The 14,474-nt window shown below is 45.9% G+C and overlaps 2 protein-coding genes across 4 annotated transcripts in view; both read right to left on the reverse strand.

Annotated features, from left to right (window-relative positions):
• gpha2 (glycoprotein hormone subunit alpha 2) overlaps positions 1-14,474 on the reverse strand; it is an 83,696-nt gene that overhangs the window by 6,753 nt on the left and 62,469 nt on the right. The window lies entirely within an intron of this gene.
• The window catches only part of zgc:101765 (uncharacterized protein LOC450036 homolog), a 17,730-nt gene continuing 15,381 nt past the window's right edge, over positions 12,126-14,474 (reverse strand). For all 3 annotated transcript variants that reach the window (XM_048619671.1, XM_048619672.1, XM_020524837.2), the window contains exon 2: positions 12,126-13,323. In XM_048619671.1, coding sequence (XP_048475628.1) covers positions 12,360-13,214 — 855 coding nt within the window. In that variant the 5' untranslated portion in view covers positions 13,215-13,323 and the 3' untranslated portion in view covers positions 12,126-12,359. The remainder of the gene's footprint in view (positions 13,324-14,474) is intronic.

The following is a 14,474-nucleotide window of genomic DNA, read 5'->3' on the forward strand; positions in this document are numbered from 1 at the left end:
ACACACACAGAGAGTGGAGAATGGGTGTAGCAGTCTAACACACACACTCGGTGAGGAATGGGTGTACCAGTCTAACACTCACAGGGTGGGTAATGGGTGTACCACTCTAACACTCAGAGAGTGGGGAATGGGTGTACCAGTATAACACACAACTGCCGATCCTGGAGTCAGAGATAACACATTGTGGAGCTGGAGGAACACAGCAGGGCTGGCAGCATCAGAGGAGCAGGAAAGCCATTTCTGAAGAAGGGTCCCGACCCCGAAACGTCAGCTTTCCTGCTCCTCTGATGCTGCCTGGCCTGCTGTGTTCCTCCAGCTCCACACTGCGTTATCTCTGGGGTTTGAAGATGCTTCCCAAGTTTGCCAAGACATTTTAGACAGACAGAGGAAGGATATACATTTAGACTTAGCAAACAGGCTAGAATTGGGTCTAACCGGGGATAAGGGGAAAGATGAAATTGTAATGGAGTTGGTCAAGCATTTAGGTAAACCAGAGAAACAGGCAAGTGCAGTGGAGTGAGAGAAAATAAAATTGAAAATTAGACAATTGGAGTTAGAAGAGAAAGAAACGGAAAGAAGTGCCACGTAAGAAGATAAAGAAAGGGAGAGAAGGTTCTTAGCTGAGCAAAAAGAAAAAGGGAAGATTGGGAAAGAATGTTCGAGTTGGAAAAGTTGAACTTGGAACTTGAAGCAAAAAGACTTCAAATAGCAGAGGGAAAAGTACAAGATAGAAGTGAGGATGAGCAAACTCATCATAGGCAACATCCTGGTCAGGATATACACAAATATGTCCAAACATTACCAAAGTTCGATGAAAAAGATGTCGAAGCCTTTTTTTATTTCTTTTGAGAAATTGGCTAGTCAGATGGACTGGCCAGAGAATGTGTGGGTAATGTTATTTCAGACCAAGTTGGTAGGTAGGGCTAGTGAGGTGTTTGTAGCGCTGTCAGGGGAGGTGTCAGGAGACTATGAACAAGTGAAAACAGGCTATTTTGAGTGTCTATGAATTGGTACCAGAAGCACAGAGACAACGGTTCAGAAATATAAGGAAGGAACCAGGTCAGACTTGTGTCGAATAGATGGGTGAGAGCATAAAATATAGAAAAGACATATAAGGATCTTCGAGAGATTATCCTGCTGGAGGAGTTTAAAGACTCACTTCCAGAAATGATGAGGACTCATGTTGAGGAACAGAAAGTTTAAACAGAGGGGAGCTGCTAAGGTGGCAATTGATTACGCATCATGTACAAATCAAAATCTAGATTCCAACAACAATTTCATTCCGTGAGGGATAGAAATTGGGAAAAAGGGAGACTCTTCAATGAGAAACAGTAGACCACACTGGGAACAGTTTGTCACAGGGGAAAACAAAACCCAAGAGGGTGAGAAGGAGGTGAAAGGCATCAGGTGTTTTCACTGTAATGGAGTGGAACACACAAAGTCGCAGTGCTGGTGGTTTAAAAAAGGCACTGGGAAAAAGGATGTCGTAAAATAGGCTAAACCAGTGGGATTAGTTGAGGTAGTGAAGGAAATCCCAAAAGAATTTGAGGAGCTGCAGGAACGTGCACAGCCTAGTCACAGGCTGGATAGTGAGACAGTGTCTGATCTCTACAAAGACTTCACCTCAGTGGGTAAGGGTTACTCAGGAAGAACAGGGGGAGAAGGTAAAGGAGTTAAAATACTGATAGGTAAGGGAGATAACCACTCTCTAATAGTAAGAGATGAAAGTATTTGCACTCTTTCTGAAATGTTACCCGGAAGAGTGGTAATCTGTGGAATAAATGGAGAGAGATTTTGCGTTCCCCTGTGTAAGATCAGGTTGGAAAGTCCAACCAAGACTGGGGAAGTGACAGTGGGAGTGACTGAAAGAGTGTCTATTCCAGGAATACAGTTTGTTCTTGGAAACGACCCAGCAGGATCAAAGGTGGGAATGACGCCCTTTGTAGTGAAGAAGCCAATGGAAAACCAGAGAACTGAGGAGTTAAAAGAAAAATACCCTGGAATTTTTCCAGACTGTATAGCTACGAGATCCCACAGTGATAAGTTACAGCAAGAAGGAAAAACCAAAGAGAGAGACAAAAGAGTTGAGGTCCAGTTAGCTGACGTCCTGTTGGATGAAATGGTAAAGGAAAAACCTGAACAGGTGGAGGATGAGGCAGAGGTGTTTAGTTCTGAAAGATTAACGGAGTTACAACAAAAAGATGAGACAATAAAAGGTTTATATCATAAAGCCTACCCAGAAAAGGAAACAGAATGTATTCCCTAATGTTATTATCTTAAGGATAGAATCCTAAGGCGAAAATGGAGACAGTGGCAGGTTAGTGCAGAGGAGAAATGGGTGGAAGTTCACCAGATTGTGTTACCAGTAACGTAGAGACAGGAAACATTGTGGGTAGCACACAAATTACCTGTGGGAGGTCATCTAGGGGTGAGGAAGACTCAGGCTAAGGTACAGAAGCATTTCTATTGGCCTGGATTACATAGGGATGTGGTTGAGTTTTGCCGTACCTGCTGTACGTATCAGACGGTGGGAAAGCCACAGGCAGTAATAAAACCAGCGCCTTTGATGCTAATTCCCACATTTGAAGACCCTTTCATGCAGACTATGATTACTTGTGTAGGTCCCCTCCTTAAAACCAAAAGAGGGAACCAGTATTTCCAAACCATAATGGATGCGTCTACCAGGTTTCCGGAGGCGATTCCATTACGGAATGTTACGGCAAAAAAAAGTTGTGGAGGAGTTTCTTACTTTCTTTACCTATTATGATCCACCCAGGGAGATTCAGTCAGACCAAGGGCCCAATTTTACTGCCAAACTATTGAAGGAGGTCATGGATAGTTTAGGGGTCCAAAACTTTTTCAAGTTCCGTACCATCCTGAATCCCAGGGAGCATTGGGAAGGTGACATCAGACCCTAAAGACCATGCTGAGGCTTATTGCCAAGATTACCCAAACGATTGGGATAAAGGTATCCCATTTATATTGTTTGCTATGAGAGATGCTCCAAACAAATCAACTCAGTTTACTCCATTTGAATTGATATTCGGACACAAAGTAAAAGGGCATTTAAAATTAATTAATGAAAAGTTGATAGGTTTGAAGTCAGAGATCTCACAGTTGGATTATGTATCTGAGGTGAGAGAAAGATTAAACAGAGTAGGTGAATTAGCTAGGCAACATCTGAAGGTGGCACAGCATCTAATGAAGCAAAAAGCAGGTAAGAAATCTAAAATTCGTATATTTGCCCATGGGAATAAAGTATTGGTGCTGTCCAGTGGGTAGGACAGCCCTTCAAAGTAAGGTTTAGTCATCCTTATCTTATTGAGAAGATGTTGAGTCAGGTGAATTATCTGGTAAAGAAGCTAGATTGGAGAAAACTTCATCGGGCATGTCATATGAATATGACAGGGACAGGGAGCCAGAGAAACAGATATTAGTTACTGCTCCTCAGAGTGAGGAATCAAATCCAGATGGTTTGGATTTTGAGGTGCTTCAAAATAAGTTAAATAATGAGGAAGTCCTTGGAGAATGGGATGGGATAGTGAGCTATTTGTGTCAGGAACAGAGAACTGCATTGAAAGGCTTGTTGCAGCAATATGAGGACATGTGTAGGAATAGAATAGGGAGGACTTATATTATGGTACATGAGGTTGAAGTAGGGAATGCTGTTTCAATAAAACAACTCCTCTACGGGCTTAATCCCCTCAAAGCTGAAAAGGTACAGAAGGAATTGGAAGCGATGCTCCAAGAAGACAGTATCGAGCCGAGTCAAAGTGAATGGAGTTGTGTTAGTTCCCAAACCTGACGGTACTCAATGATTCTGTGTGGACTATCAGAAGGTCGATGCCATAACTGAATCGTACTCATAGCCAATTCCAAGTCTGCAGGACTGTGTGGAAACAGTTGGACAAGCCACTTACATCACAAAGTTAGACTTACTGCGTGGTTACTGTGTGAAAGAAGTTTCTGTGTTTGTAACCCCAAATGGGCTGTATCAATTTAAAGTAATGCCCTTTGGAGTGAAGAACACATCAGCCACATTTCAAAGGCTTATGCACAGAGTTGTGGCAGAATTGACTAATTATGCTGTCTATATAGATGATTTAGTGATCTTTAGCCATTCACGGAAAGATCACATGGTGCATTTGGCAGAGTTCTTTCAAAGACTACAGGAGGCAAAACTGGTTATAAATTTAGCCAAATCTGAATTCACGAAGACAGAAGTGATGTTTTTGGGACACAACATCGGTCATGGAAGGATGACCCTGAGGAACGGGAAGACGAAGGCCATCAGGGAATTTCCAAGACCATCCTCGAAGAAAGAGGTATTTCGATTTTTGGGACTGAGCGGATTGTACCAAACTTTAGTAGCGTGGTAGCTCCACTGACAGATTTGCTGAAGAAGAAAATGAAATTTCAGTGGACAGAACAATGGCAGGAGGCATTTTTTGAATTTAATATAACCACCGCACCAGTTCTAGCCACACCAAATTTCTTGAAACCTTTTAAAGTGACTATCGATGCCAGCATCGGAGGGGTTGGAGCTGAGTTGATGCATGAGGATGATGGTGGAATTGAAAGATCAATTGATTATTTTTCAAAGATACTCAATATCCAGCAACGAAAATACTCCACCATTGAAAAACAGTTATTGGGTTTGGTACTGGCCCAACAACATTTTAATATTTATCTTACAATGTTTTGGAGCCAGTTGTGTATGCAGACCACAACCCTCTCACCTTTTTGCAAAGATTTCAGGACAAGAATATGAGACTATTTCATTGGAGTCTTATGTTATAGGCTTTAAATTTACAGATTGTACCCGTTGCAGGTCATGCATTACAGTGGGTTTAAAAGAAAATGTGTAGATAAGATAGACCTGGTCCAGTCCAATGTTATATATATATATATATGCAGAATTAGTATGAAAGACCCATGTATCTCGTTATGATGGTGTTGAGATTTATTAAAAAATGAAGCCATCTTTTCATAATGATGGTTCATTTTTTTTCCTTAAGCAGGGAGGTGTTACGAAGTTGTGTACAGTAACCATGAATTGGAAGGCAGGAAGCTAGAATTTGTTTGTAAAAAAAAATGATAAGGGAGAAGTGTGCATGGCTCCTTTAAGAGGTAAAGTGCTTTTCTAAGCTTAAAGAGATTTATACAAAAATGTCCTAAGCAGCTGAAGATGTGCAGCCAGTTCTAAAATGGAAACATGTACCAATTGCCCGTGTGATTGGAAACCTTAAGCTTGTTTTGATAACAAGCTGGAATCAGCCAATTAATTTACACCAAGCACTTAGCGAATGAAAGCGAATTCAATTTAAATCTAATGGTTTTGACAACCTCAGACCAATGCTATTGTAAGGAAATTGGTATGTCATCCAAGGTATATACAGAGAGGGTTTTTGAAAATCAGGATGAGAGCAAGCCGCCACCTGAGAAATAAGCATCTAGCTCTCACAAGAAATCGTGAAGCTCTCTAAGAAAGCACCATCTATCCATAAAATGTACCACGGTGCTTCTAGCTAAGAGCTCTCACAGAAGACTTCACAGAGTAAACTTCCCTGATGGCCAGATTAGCGGAAGAAAGGGTTTATGACTTGAGAACAGCAGAAGAAAGGCATGTGGACTTGGAGAGACTAAATTTTAATTTATATTCTTATTACTTGGGTTTATATAAGTGGGCCTTACATTTATTGTAACTGCATACCAGTAGAATTTAGTTCAGTTCGGTTAATTTGTTCACTGTTAGGGTAAATAAATACATTTGTTACTTGTTACTTATAAAATGAACATCAGGGATTTTCTTTCATTTAACCTCCCCTTCTCCATAACAGTATAACAGATTAGGTGAGGGGAGATAGTGGGAACTGCTGATGCTCGAGAATCTGAGATAACAAGGTGTAGAGCTGGATGAACACAGCAGGAAAGCTGACGTTTCGGGTCTGGACCCTTCTTCAGAAAATGAAGAAGGGTCCAGACCCGAAATGTCAGTTTTCCTGATCCTCTGATGCTGCTCGGCCTGCTGTGTTCATCCAGCTCTACACCTTGTTATCTTAGGTGAGGTGATCTTCTCTGGGTGTTTCAGGTTTAATTATTAGAAGGGGACCTCTACTCCTGCTGTAACAGATTGGGGGCTTGTGTTTCGATTTCAATTATCAGAGGGTTTCGACCTCCCCTTCCTAACAGTGCGTACCAGTTTAGCACACACACAGTGGAGAAGGGTGTACAAATCTAACCCACATACAGAGCGCAGAATGGGTGTACCATCTAACACACACACACATACACACAGACACAGACACAGAAAGAGTTTTAGATGTTGCCCTGCAGGCTTGCAAACTATCAGATATCTTCAAAATGGGAGTTGTTCAGTCTGGACAGGCCCACATCCCAGCAGAACAGTGACATCATGTGGATAGATGACAAACTACAGCAAAAAGATTCTTCAGAGCTCTCACTGATGCACTCAGACAGACCCAGGAATCTCATCAGCTGTTATACATCCCGAAAATTGTTTCTGTGACAGGACCAAAGACAACTCACTTTGACCGTCTGACAGTGCAGCACTCCCTCGGCACTGACCCTCCGACAGTGCGGTGCTCCCTCAGCACTGACGCTCCGACAGTGCGGCGCTCCCTCAGCACTGACCCTCCGACAGTGCGGCGCTCCCTCAGTACTGACCCTCCGACAGTGCAGCACTCCCTCAGTACTGACCCTCCAACAGTGCGGCGCTCCCTTGGTACTGACCCTCCAGCAGGCATAGGATAGGGGGTGGAATGCTCTTTGGAGGATCGTTGTGGACTCAATGGGCCGAATGGCCTGCTTCCACATTGTAGAGATTCTATGATTTGCAGAGAGTTCTAGCTCCCAGACCTTTCGCAGCTGCTGTTATATCTTCCTGACCCTACCCTAAAGGGCCTAACTGCCTCCTTGAATAAAGTTGTGATCCCAACACCTCCCCCAATGCATCAGTGTCCACAGACTGGCCTCCAGCTCATTGACTCTGAGCCAATACCCCTGGAGCTGGACATACTTGTTAGTATCCAGGAGCTTCCACTCTCTGCAGTCACAACACACCGCCTGTCCGGCCTCGTTTATTGTACCTTAATTTCCCTTTATTGATTAATAATGAACAAGCTGACATAGCTTTATTATGGCTAGTGTACTTCCTACTTCCGGAACAGATCCTTACAATTACTAATTGATTTCCCAGGTTTTAGAAGACAAGTGAGCAAAATACTCACCAGTCAATCACTTACCTGTTTCATTTTCTCCATTGGCAGTTTTTTGGTTGGGAGGAGCAGACTCCTACTGTCTCCCTGCCCCTTCCCGTGCAGCTTCTCTACCCCTTCACTCCTGAAGGCTGGCCATGCTTGAAAAAGGGATGGACTCCTCCTTTCCTGTCTTAACTCCCTCATTCAGCTAACCCCTTGTGTTGCTCTCTGTGCACCTCCTTCATTTATGTGAAAAGAGACTCAGAAGAGGAAGCTGTGAAGCAAACCAAATCAAGATCAGTTACTTAACGAAATGCTTAACTACCTGCAGCTACCGAGATTCCTTACCCCTGTCCGAATCTGGAAGAAACTTCAAGTGTTTCCAATAAAATGCTTATTGCAAGCAAGCAAGGTTACGTCTCACTTTTTAAAAAAGAAGTTAACCCTTAAGCTTAATTTTCTGACTCATCAAACCCCTAATAACACACTCTGCCAATAAGCTGCATTGTCAGAAACAAAATCAGAAATTGGTGGAGAAACTCAGGCAGCATCTGTGGGCGAGGAAAGCAGAGTTAACATTTCGGGTCCAGTGACCCTTCTTCAGAATTGAATGTAGCAAGGGAAATGTTAGGATATATGCTAGAGAAAGGGTGGAGGGAAAGAGTAAATGATAGGCTGGGATGGAGCCCAGATAGAGAGAGAAACAGTTGGACAAAGGAATGGGTAATGGTCAGTCTGGGAGAATGAGTGGCTGCTAATGGGGACTATTGGCAATGGGTTGTTTGTGGTAGCAGGCCATGTGATGACAAGGTTTAGTGTGTGGGGTTTCGGGTAGTGGCATGCGAGAACTCAGTACAGATTCCCAGAAGGTTGAAGAGCTCCCAAGCAGAAAATGAGATGCTGTTCTTCCAGTTTGTGCTGAGCTTCGCTGGAGCACTGCAGCAAGCCTGAGTCAGAGATGTTGGCCAGCAAACACGGTAATGGGTTGATGTGGCAGGCAGTGGGAAGCTCAGGGTCATTTTTGCAGACAGAAGGGAGGTGTTCTGCAAAGAGGTCACCCTGCTTGCATTTAAGAAGACTGGATTGAGTGAAGTGGGAGGTGTATCTGGGACCTGCTCAAAGTTGTTCATCCTTTCACTTTCAAGAGCCACGTCAACATTTTCATAATGGTTAAGTAATGTGTGAATTTTACACCAGATGGTTTAGTGTTAGGCACTGTGCTGCTACATCTAAACCCAGGGCTTTTCTGTAGATATTATGAGGATATTATTATACTAGAAAGGGTTCAGAAGAGATTGACCAGGATGTTGCCAGGAATGGAGGGTTTGAGTTATAAGAAGAGGCTGGACTGACAGGGGCTTTTTTCACTGGAGTGTAGGAGGTAGAGAGATGACCTTATAGAGGTTTATAAAATCAAGAGGGGTAAAGATAAGTTGAATGGCAGTGTCCTTTCTCTCGGGTAGGGGACTTCAAGGCCAGGGGACAGACTTTTAAGGTGAAAGGAGAAAGATTTAAAAAGGATCTGAGGGGCAACTTTCTTACACAGAGTGGTTCGTGTGTGGAATGAACGTCCAGAGGAAGTGGTGGATGTGGGTACAGTTACGGTTAAAAGACATTTGGATAAGTAAACGAAAAAGAAATATTTGGAGGGATTTGGGTCAAACGCAGGCAGGTGAGACTGGTTTAATTTGGGATTAAGGGAGACATGGACTGGTTGGACCGAGTGGTCTGTTTCCATGCTGTATGCCTCTATCCAACACCAGGCTCACATTTCCCACCTCCAGGGTTCACACAGAAAGCCACAATGAGGTGTAAGAATGGCAGAATGGGGGGAATACACCTGACCATCAGTTGACTAGAAGTTCACTAGGATTGATATCAGGTTTGTATTACGAAGAGAGATTGAGCAGTTTAGACCTACACTCCCTGCAGGTTAGAAGAATAAAAGGAGATCTAATTGAGGTATTTTAAAGGCTGAAAGAGACTGACAAAGTAGGTGGAGAGAGGACAAAGAACAAAGAGAACAAAGAAAATTACAGCACAGGAACAGGCCCTTCGGCCCTCCAAACCTGCACCGATCCAGATCCTCTATCTAAACTTGTCGCCTATTTTTCAAGGATCTGTATCCCTCTGCTCCCTGCCCATTCATGTATCTGTCTAGATACATCTTAAATGACGCTATCGTGCCCGCCTCTACCACCTCCGCTGGCAACGCATTCCAGGCACCCACCACCCTCTGCGTAAAGAACTTTCCACGCATATCTCCCTTAAACTTTTCCCCTCTCACCTTGAAATCGTGACTCCTAGTAATTGAGTCCCCCACTCTGGGAAAAAGCTTCTTGCTATCCACCCTGTCTATACCTGTCATGATTTTGTAGACCTCAATCAGGTCCCCCCTCAACCTCCGTCTTTCTAATGTAAATAATCCTAATCTACTCAACCTCTCTTCATAGCTAGCACCCTCCATACCAGGAAACATCCTGGTGAACCTCCTCTGCACCCTCTCCAAAGCATCCACATCCTTTTGGTAATGTGGCGACCAGAACTGTACGTAGTATTCCAAATGTGGTCGAACCAAAGTCCTATACAACTGTAACATGACCTGCCAACTCTTGTACTCAATACCCCGTCCGATGAATGAAACCATGCCGTATGCCTTCTTGACCACTCTATCGAACTGCGTTGCCACCTTCAATGTACAATGGACCTGAACACCCAGATCTCTCTGTGCATCAGTTTTCCCCAGGGCTTTTCCATTTACCATATAGTTTGCTCTTGAACGTCGCTCTTGAGGACATTTCCTCAAGTGGGACAATCTAGAATTTGAGGTCATTGTTTCAGGATATGGGGTGGCAGATGTAAAACAGGGATTAGGATGAATGACTTCTCTCAAAGTGGGGGGAGGTGGGTGAATCTGTGGAATTCACTACCACGCACCCCGCCCCAGAGTGTGCGTGGGGGACACTGAGTAAATTTCAGGGGGAGACGGACAGATTTTCAATCAGTAAAGGGTTATAGGGAGCGGGACAGGAAACTGGGTTGAGGCCGAGATGAGATCAGCCAAGATCATGTCGAATGGCCTACTCCTAGCTGTTATGTTCTTCCAGGTTGAATGCAACTCTGCTGGACGCCGAGGACACCTCATGGATCTTCAGTTTGAAACTGTTTAATCTGTTCTAGAGCTAAGGAGGTGGGAGGCAATGGCTTAGTGGTATTATTGCTAGACTATTAATTCAGAGTAATGCAGGATGTGGGGTCAAATCCTGCTGTAGCAGATGAATGCAACAAAAGACCATTTTATTTGAAACAAAACAGTATCAATCGCTGTAAAGCCCCATCTGGCTCATAAAAGCCCTTCAGTATGCAGAGAGTGGAGGTAAAGTGTTGTTTTTCAGGATAGCAGCCACTAACTAGTGGAGTTCCGCAGGGGTCCATGTTGGGACCGCAGCTGTTCACGTTAATATTTAATAATTTTATGGCTGAAGGAACTGAGGGCATTGCTGTTATGTTTGCAGATGACACAAAGATAGGTAGACGGACAGGTAGTGTTGAGGAGTCAGGGAGGCTGCAGAAGTTTCTGGATAGACTTAGAGAGTGGGCAAAAAAGTGGCAGATGAAATACAATGTTGGAAAGTATGAAGTTATGCTCTTTGGTAGGAAGGATAGAAGGATAGGCTACTTTCTGAATGGGGAAAGGGTTCGGAAATCTGAAGCAGAAAGGAACTCGGGAGTCCAAGTTCAGGATTCTCTGAGGTTAACGTGCAGGTTCAGTTAGGAAGGCAAATGCAATGTTAGCACTCATTTCAAGAGGGCTAGAATACAAGAGCAGAAATGTACTGCTCAGGCTGTGTAAGGCTCTGGTCAGGCCACATTTGGAATATTGTGAGCAGTTTTGATCCCCAAATCTAATTAAAGATGTGCTGGCCTTGGAGGGGATCCAGAGGAGGTTTACAAGAATGATCCCAGGGATGAAAGACTTGTCACATGGGGAGCAGTTAAGGACTCTGGGTCTGTACTCGATGGAGTTTATAAGGATGAGAAGGGGATCAGATTGAAACTTACAGAATACTGAGAGACCTGGATAGAGTGGACGTGGAAAAGGTGTTTCCACGAGTAGGAGAGACTAGGACCCAAGGGCACAGCCTCAGAGTGAAGGGACGGTCCTTTAGAACTGAGATGAGGAGGGGGGGTGGTGGTGAATCTGTGGAACATATTGCTGCAGAGAACTGTGGAGGCCAATTCACCGAGTGTCTTTAAGACAGAGATAGAAACGGTAGTTCTGAAGAAGGGTCAATGGACCTTTAATGTTAACTCTGCTTTCGCTCCACAAATTCTGCCAGACCTGCTGAGACTTTCCAGCAATTTCTGTTAATTTTTAATTTAGTCATTCACGTATGAGGGCATTGCTGGCTAGGCCCAGTGTTTATTGTCCATCCCTAATTACCCAGAGGGCAGTTAAGAGTCAATCACATTGCTGTGGGTCTGGAGTCACATGTAGGCCAGACCAGGTAAGGATGGCAGTTTACTTCCCTAAAGGGCATTAGTGAACCAGATGGGTTTTTCCCCAACAATGGTTTCATGGTCACCATTAGACCCTTAATTCCAGACCTTTTTTTTATTGAATTCAAATTTCACCATCTGGGATTCGAACCCAGGTGCTGGGTCTCTGGATTAACAGTCCAGCGATAATACCTCGAAGCCACCACCTCCCCTTATGCTTGAGATTGACAGATTCTTGATTGGAAAGGGGATCCAAAGATTACGAAGGGAGGGAGGAGGGGAGGGGAGGGGAGGGGAGGGGATCAGGGGGGTGTAGGGGGAGGGGATGGGGAAGGGATGGGGGGGGTGAAGGATTGGGGTGGGGGAGGGCCTATTCCTGTGCGTTACAGATTCCAGAACAAAGTCTTGTCAATATTTACAATCAACGTTTATTTTCAGACATGAGGCGACACAACTCTGGAGCAACGGGTGGGGGTTGGGGGGGTGGCAGTCTTGAACCTTCTGGCCCAGAGGTGCGAACGCTACAACCCCTGTCACATCCTTGGTGCATCCGAGTTTGAGTTAGGAGCTGGGACCGGGGCTGGGGCCGGGGCGGTGGGTGGGGAGGGGGTAAGTCAGTACTCAGATGTCCGGCTCTGCTCAGACGACAGCCCGGGGGTCCCAGCAGTAGTGGCTGTCGGACTGCAGGCTGCTCAGTAGCTCAGCGTCCTCCTCTCTCAGGCGGAAGTCGAAAAGCTGGGCGTTGGCGGCCACACGCTCAGGCTCGGCCGATTTGGGGATGACGCCGATTCCCTGCTGCACGGCCCAGCGCAGCAGCACCTGGGCCGGGCTGCGGCCGTAGGCGACGGCCAGGGCTTGGACCTGAGGCTCCTCCAGCAGGCGCCCGGAGCCCAGCGAGGAGTAGGCCTGCAGGTGGAGGCCGCGCTCGGCGCAGAAGGCCAGCAGGTCGCTCTGCACCAGGCGCGGGTGATACTCCACCTGCAGCACAGCGGGCGTCACCCGGCAGTGCTCCAGCATCTCTCGGAGGTGGCCCACTGTGTAGTTGGAGACACCGATGGCACGGAAACGGCCGCTCTCGTACAGGCCTTCCAGCACTTCCCAGCTGTGGCGCCGGCAGACCCGGTTACGGGGGTCCTCACTCTTCCAGCCCTGTCTGCCAGGCCAGTGGATGAGGTAGAGGTCCAGGTATTGGCAGCCCAAGGCCTCCAGGCTCCGTAAGGCACCCTCTTCCGCCCGCTCCCCCTGGTCTGCCGGTGACAGCTTGCTGGTGATGAAGATGTCGGCCCGGGAGAGGCCGTGCTTCGGAAGCAGCTCCGCCAGCGCCTGCCCAATGTCCGCCTCGTTGCCGTACACGCTCGCCGTGTCCACGGAGCGGTAGCCGTGCCCCAGGGCAGAGTCCAGTGCCCGGTACACGGCCTCGTACCCCCGCAGCTTGAAGGTGCCCAGGCCCAGCAGCGGCATCTCCACCCCGTTGTTGAGTTTCACGCTCTCCATCCTCCCCGATCAGGACGAACGGCAGATGGATGGGAAGTCGGGTTGTTGGGGGGTGGGGGGGAGGGGGCGACGTGACGTGGAAGTAACAAGGACTGCGGGCGCTGGGGATCTGAAACAACAAAAAAAAAACACATGGCTGGAGAAAGTCAGCAGGTCTGGGGAGAGAGAAAACAGAGTTAACGTTTCTCGTCCAGTGACTCTTCACTAGGGAGTCCAACAGCACTGATACAGACCCTTTGGTCCTACTCGTCCCTGCTGACCAGATATTCTAAATTAGTCTGCTCCCATTTGCCAGCATTTGGCCCATATCCTCTAAACCCTTCCTATTCATAGAGTCATTCAACTGGAAACAGACCCTTCGGTCCAACTCGTCCATGCAAACCAGGTATCCCAAACTAAACTAGGCCAATTTGCTTGCGTTTGGCCCATGTCCCTCTAAACCTTTTCTGTCCATGCACTTGTCCAAATGTCTTTTAGATGTTGTTATTGTACCCATCTCTACCACTTCCTCTGGCAGTTCGTTCCATACCCTCTGCTTGAAAATGTTGCCCCTCAGGGTCCCTTTCAAGTCCTTCCCCTCTCACTTTAAACCTATACCCTGTAGTTTTGAACTCCCCTACCCTTCGGAAAAGATCTTTGCTATTCACCTTATCTATGCCCCTCATTTTATAAACCTCTAAAAGGTACCCTCAACCTCCTACACTCTAGGGGTAAAAAAAAAAGTCCCAGCCTATCCAGCTTCTCCTTATAATCCATGTCTCATTTGTATTGATTTTCTCTCCCATTCTCTCAATTCAGTCCAAAGATGTACAGGTGTCAGTGGATTAGCTGTGTTAGATTACCCCACAATGTCCAGGGATGTGCAGGCTAGGTGGGTTAGCCATGGGAAATGCAGGCTTATGGGGATAGGGCGGGATGCTGTTCAGAGTCAGTGCAAACTCATTGGGCCAAATGGCCTCTGTCTGCACCATGGGAATTCTATGATATTGACGACTTGGATGAGGAAAGTGAACGTACTATCGCCAAATCTGCAGACGACACTAAAATACGTGGAAAGGCAAGTGTTGAGGATGACCACACAGAGTCTGCACAGGGATACAGATAAATTAAATGACTGAGCAAAAATTTGGCACACAGAATATAATGTGGCAAAATGTGAGGTTACGCACTTTGGCAGACAGAATGGAACTGAAAGATAGTAGGAACTGCCGATGCTAGAATCTGAGATAACAAGGTGTAGAGCTGGATGAACACAGCAGG

The sequence above is a fragment of the Rhincodon typus genome, chromosome 43 (genome assembly GCF_021869965.1).
Source record: "Rhincodon typus isolate 14 chromosome 43, sRhiTyp1.1, whole genome shotgun sequence".
NCBI classification, from domain to species: Eukaryota; Metazoa; Chordata; class Chondrichthyes; order Orectolobiformes; family Rhincodontidae; genus Rhincodon; species Rhincodon typus.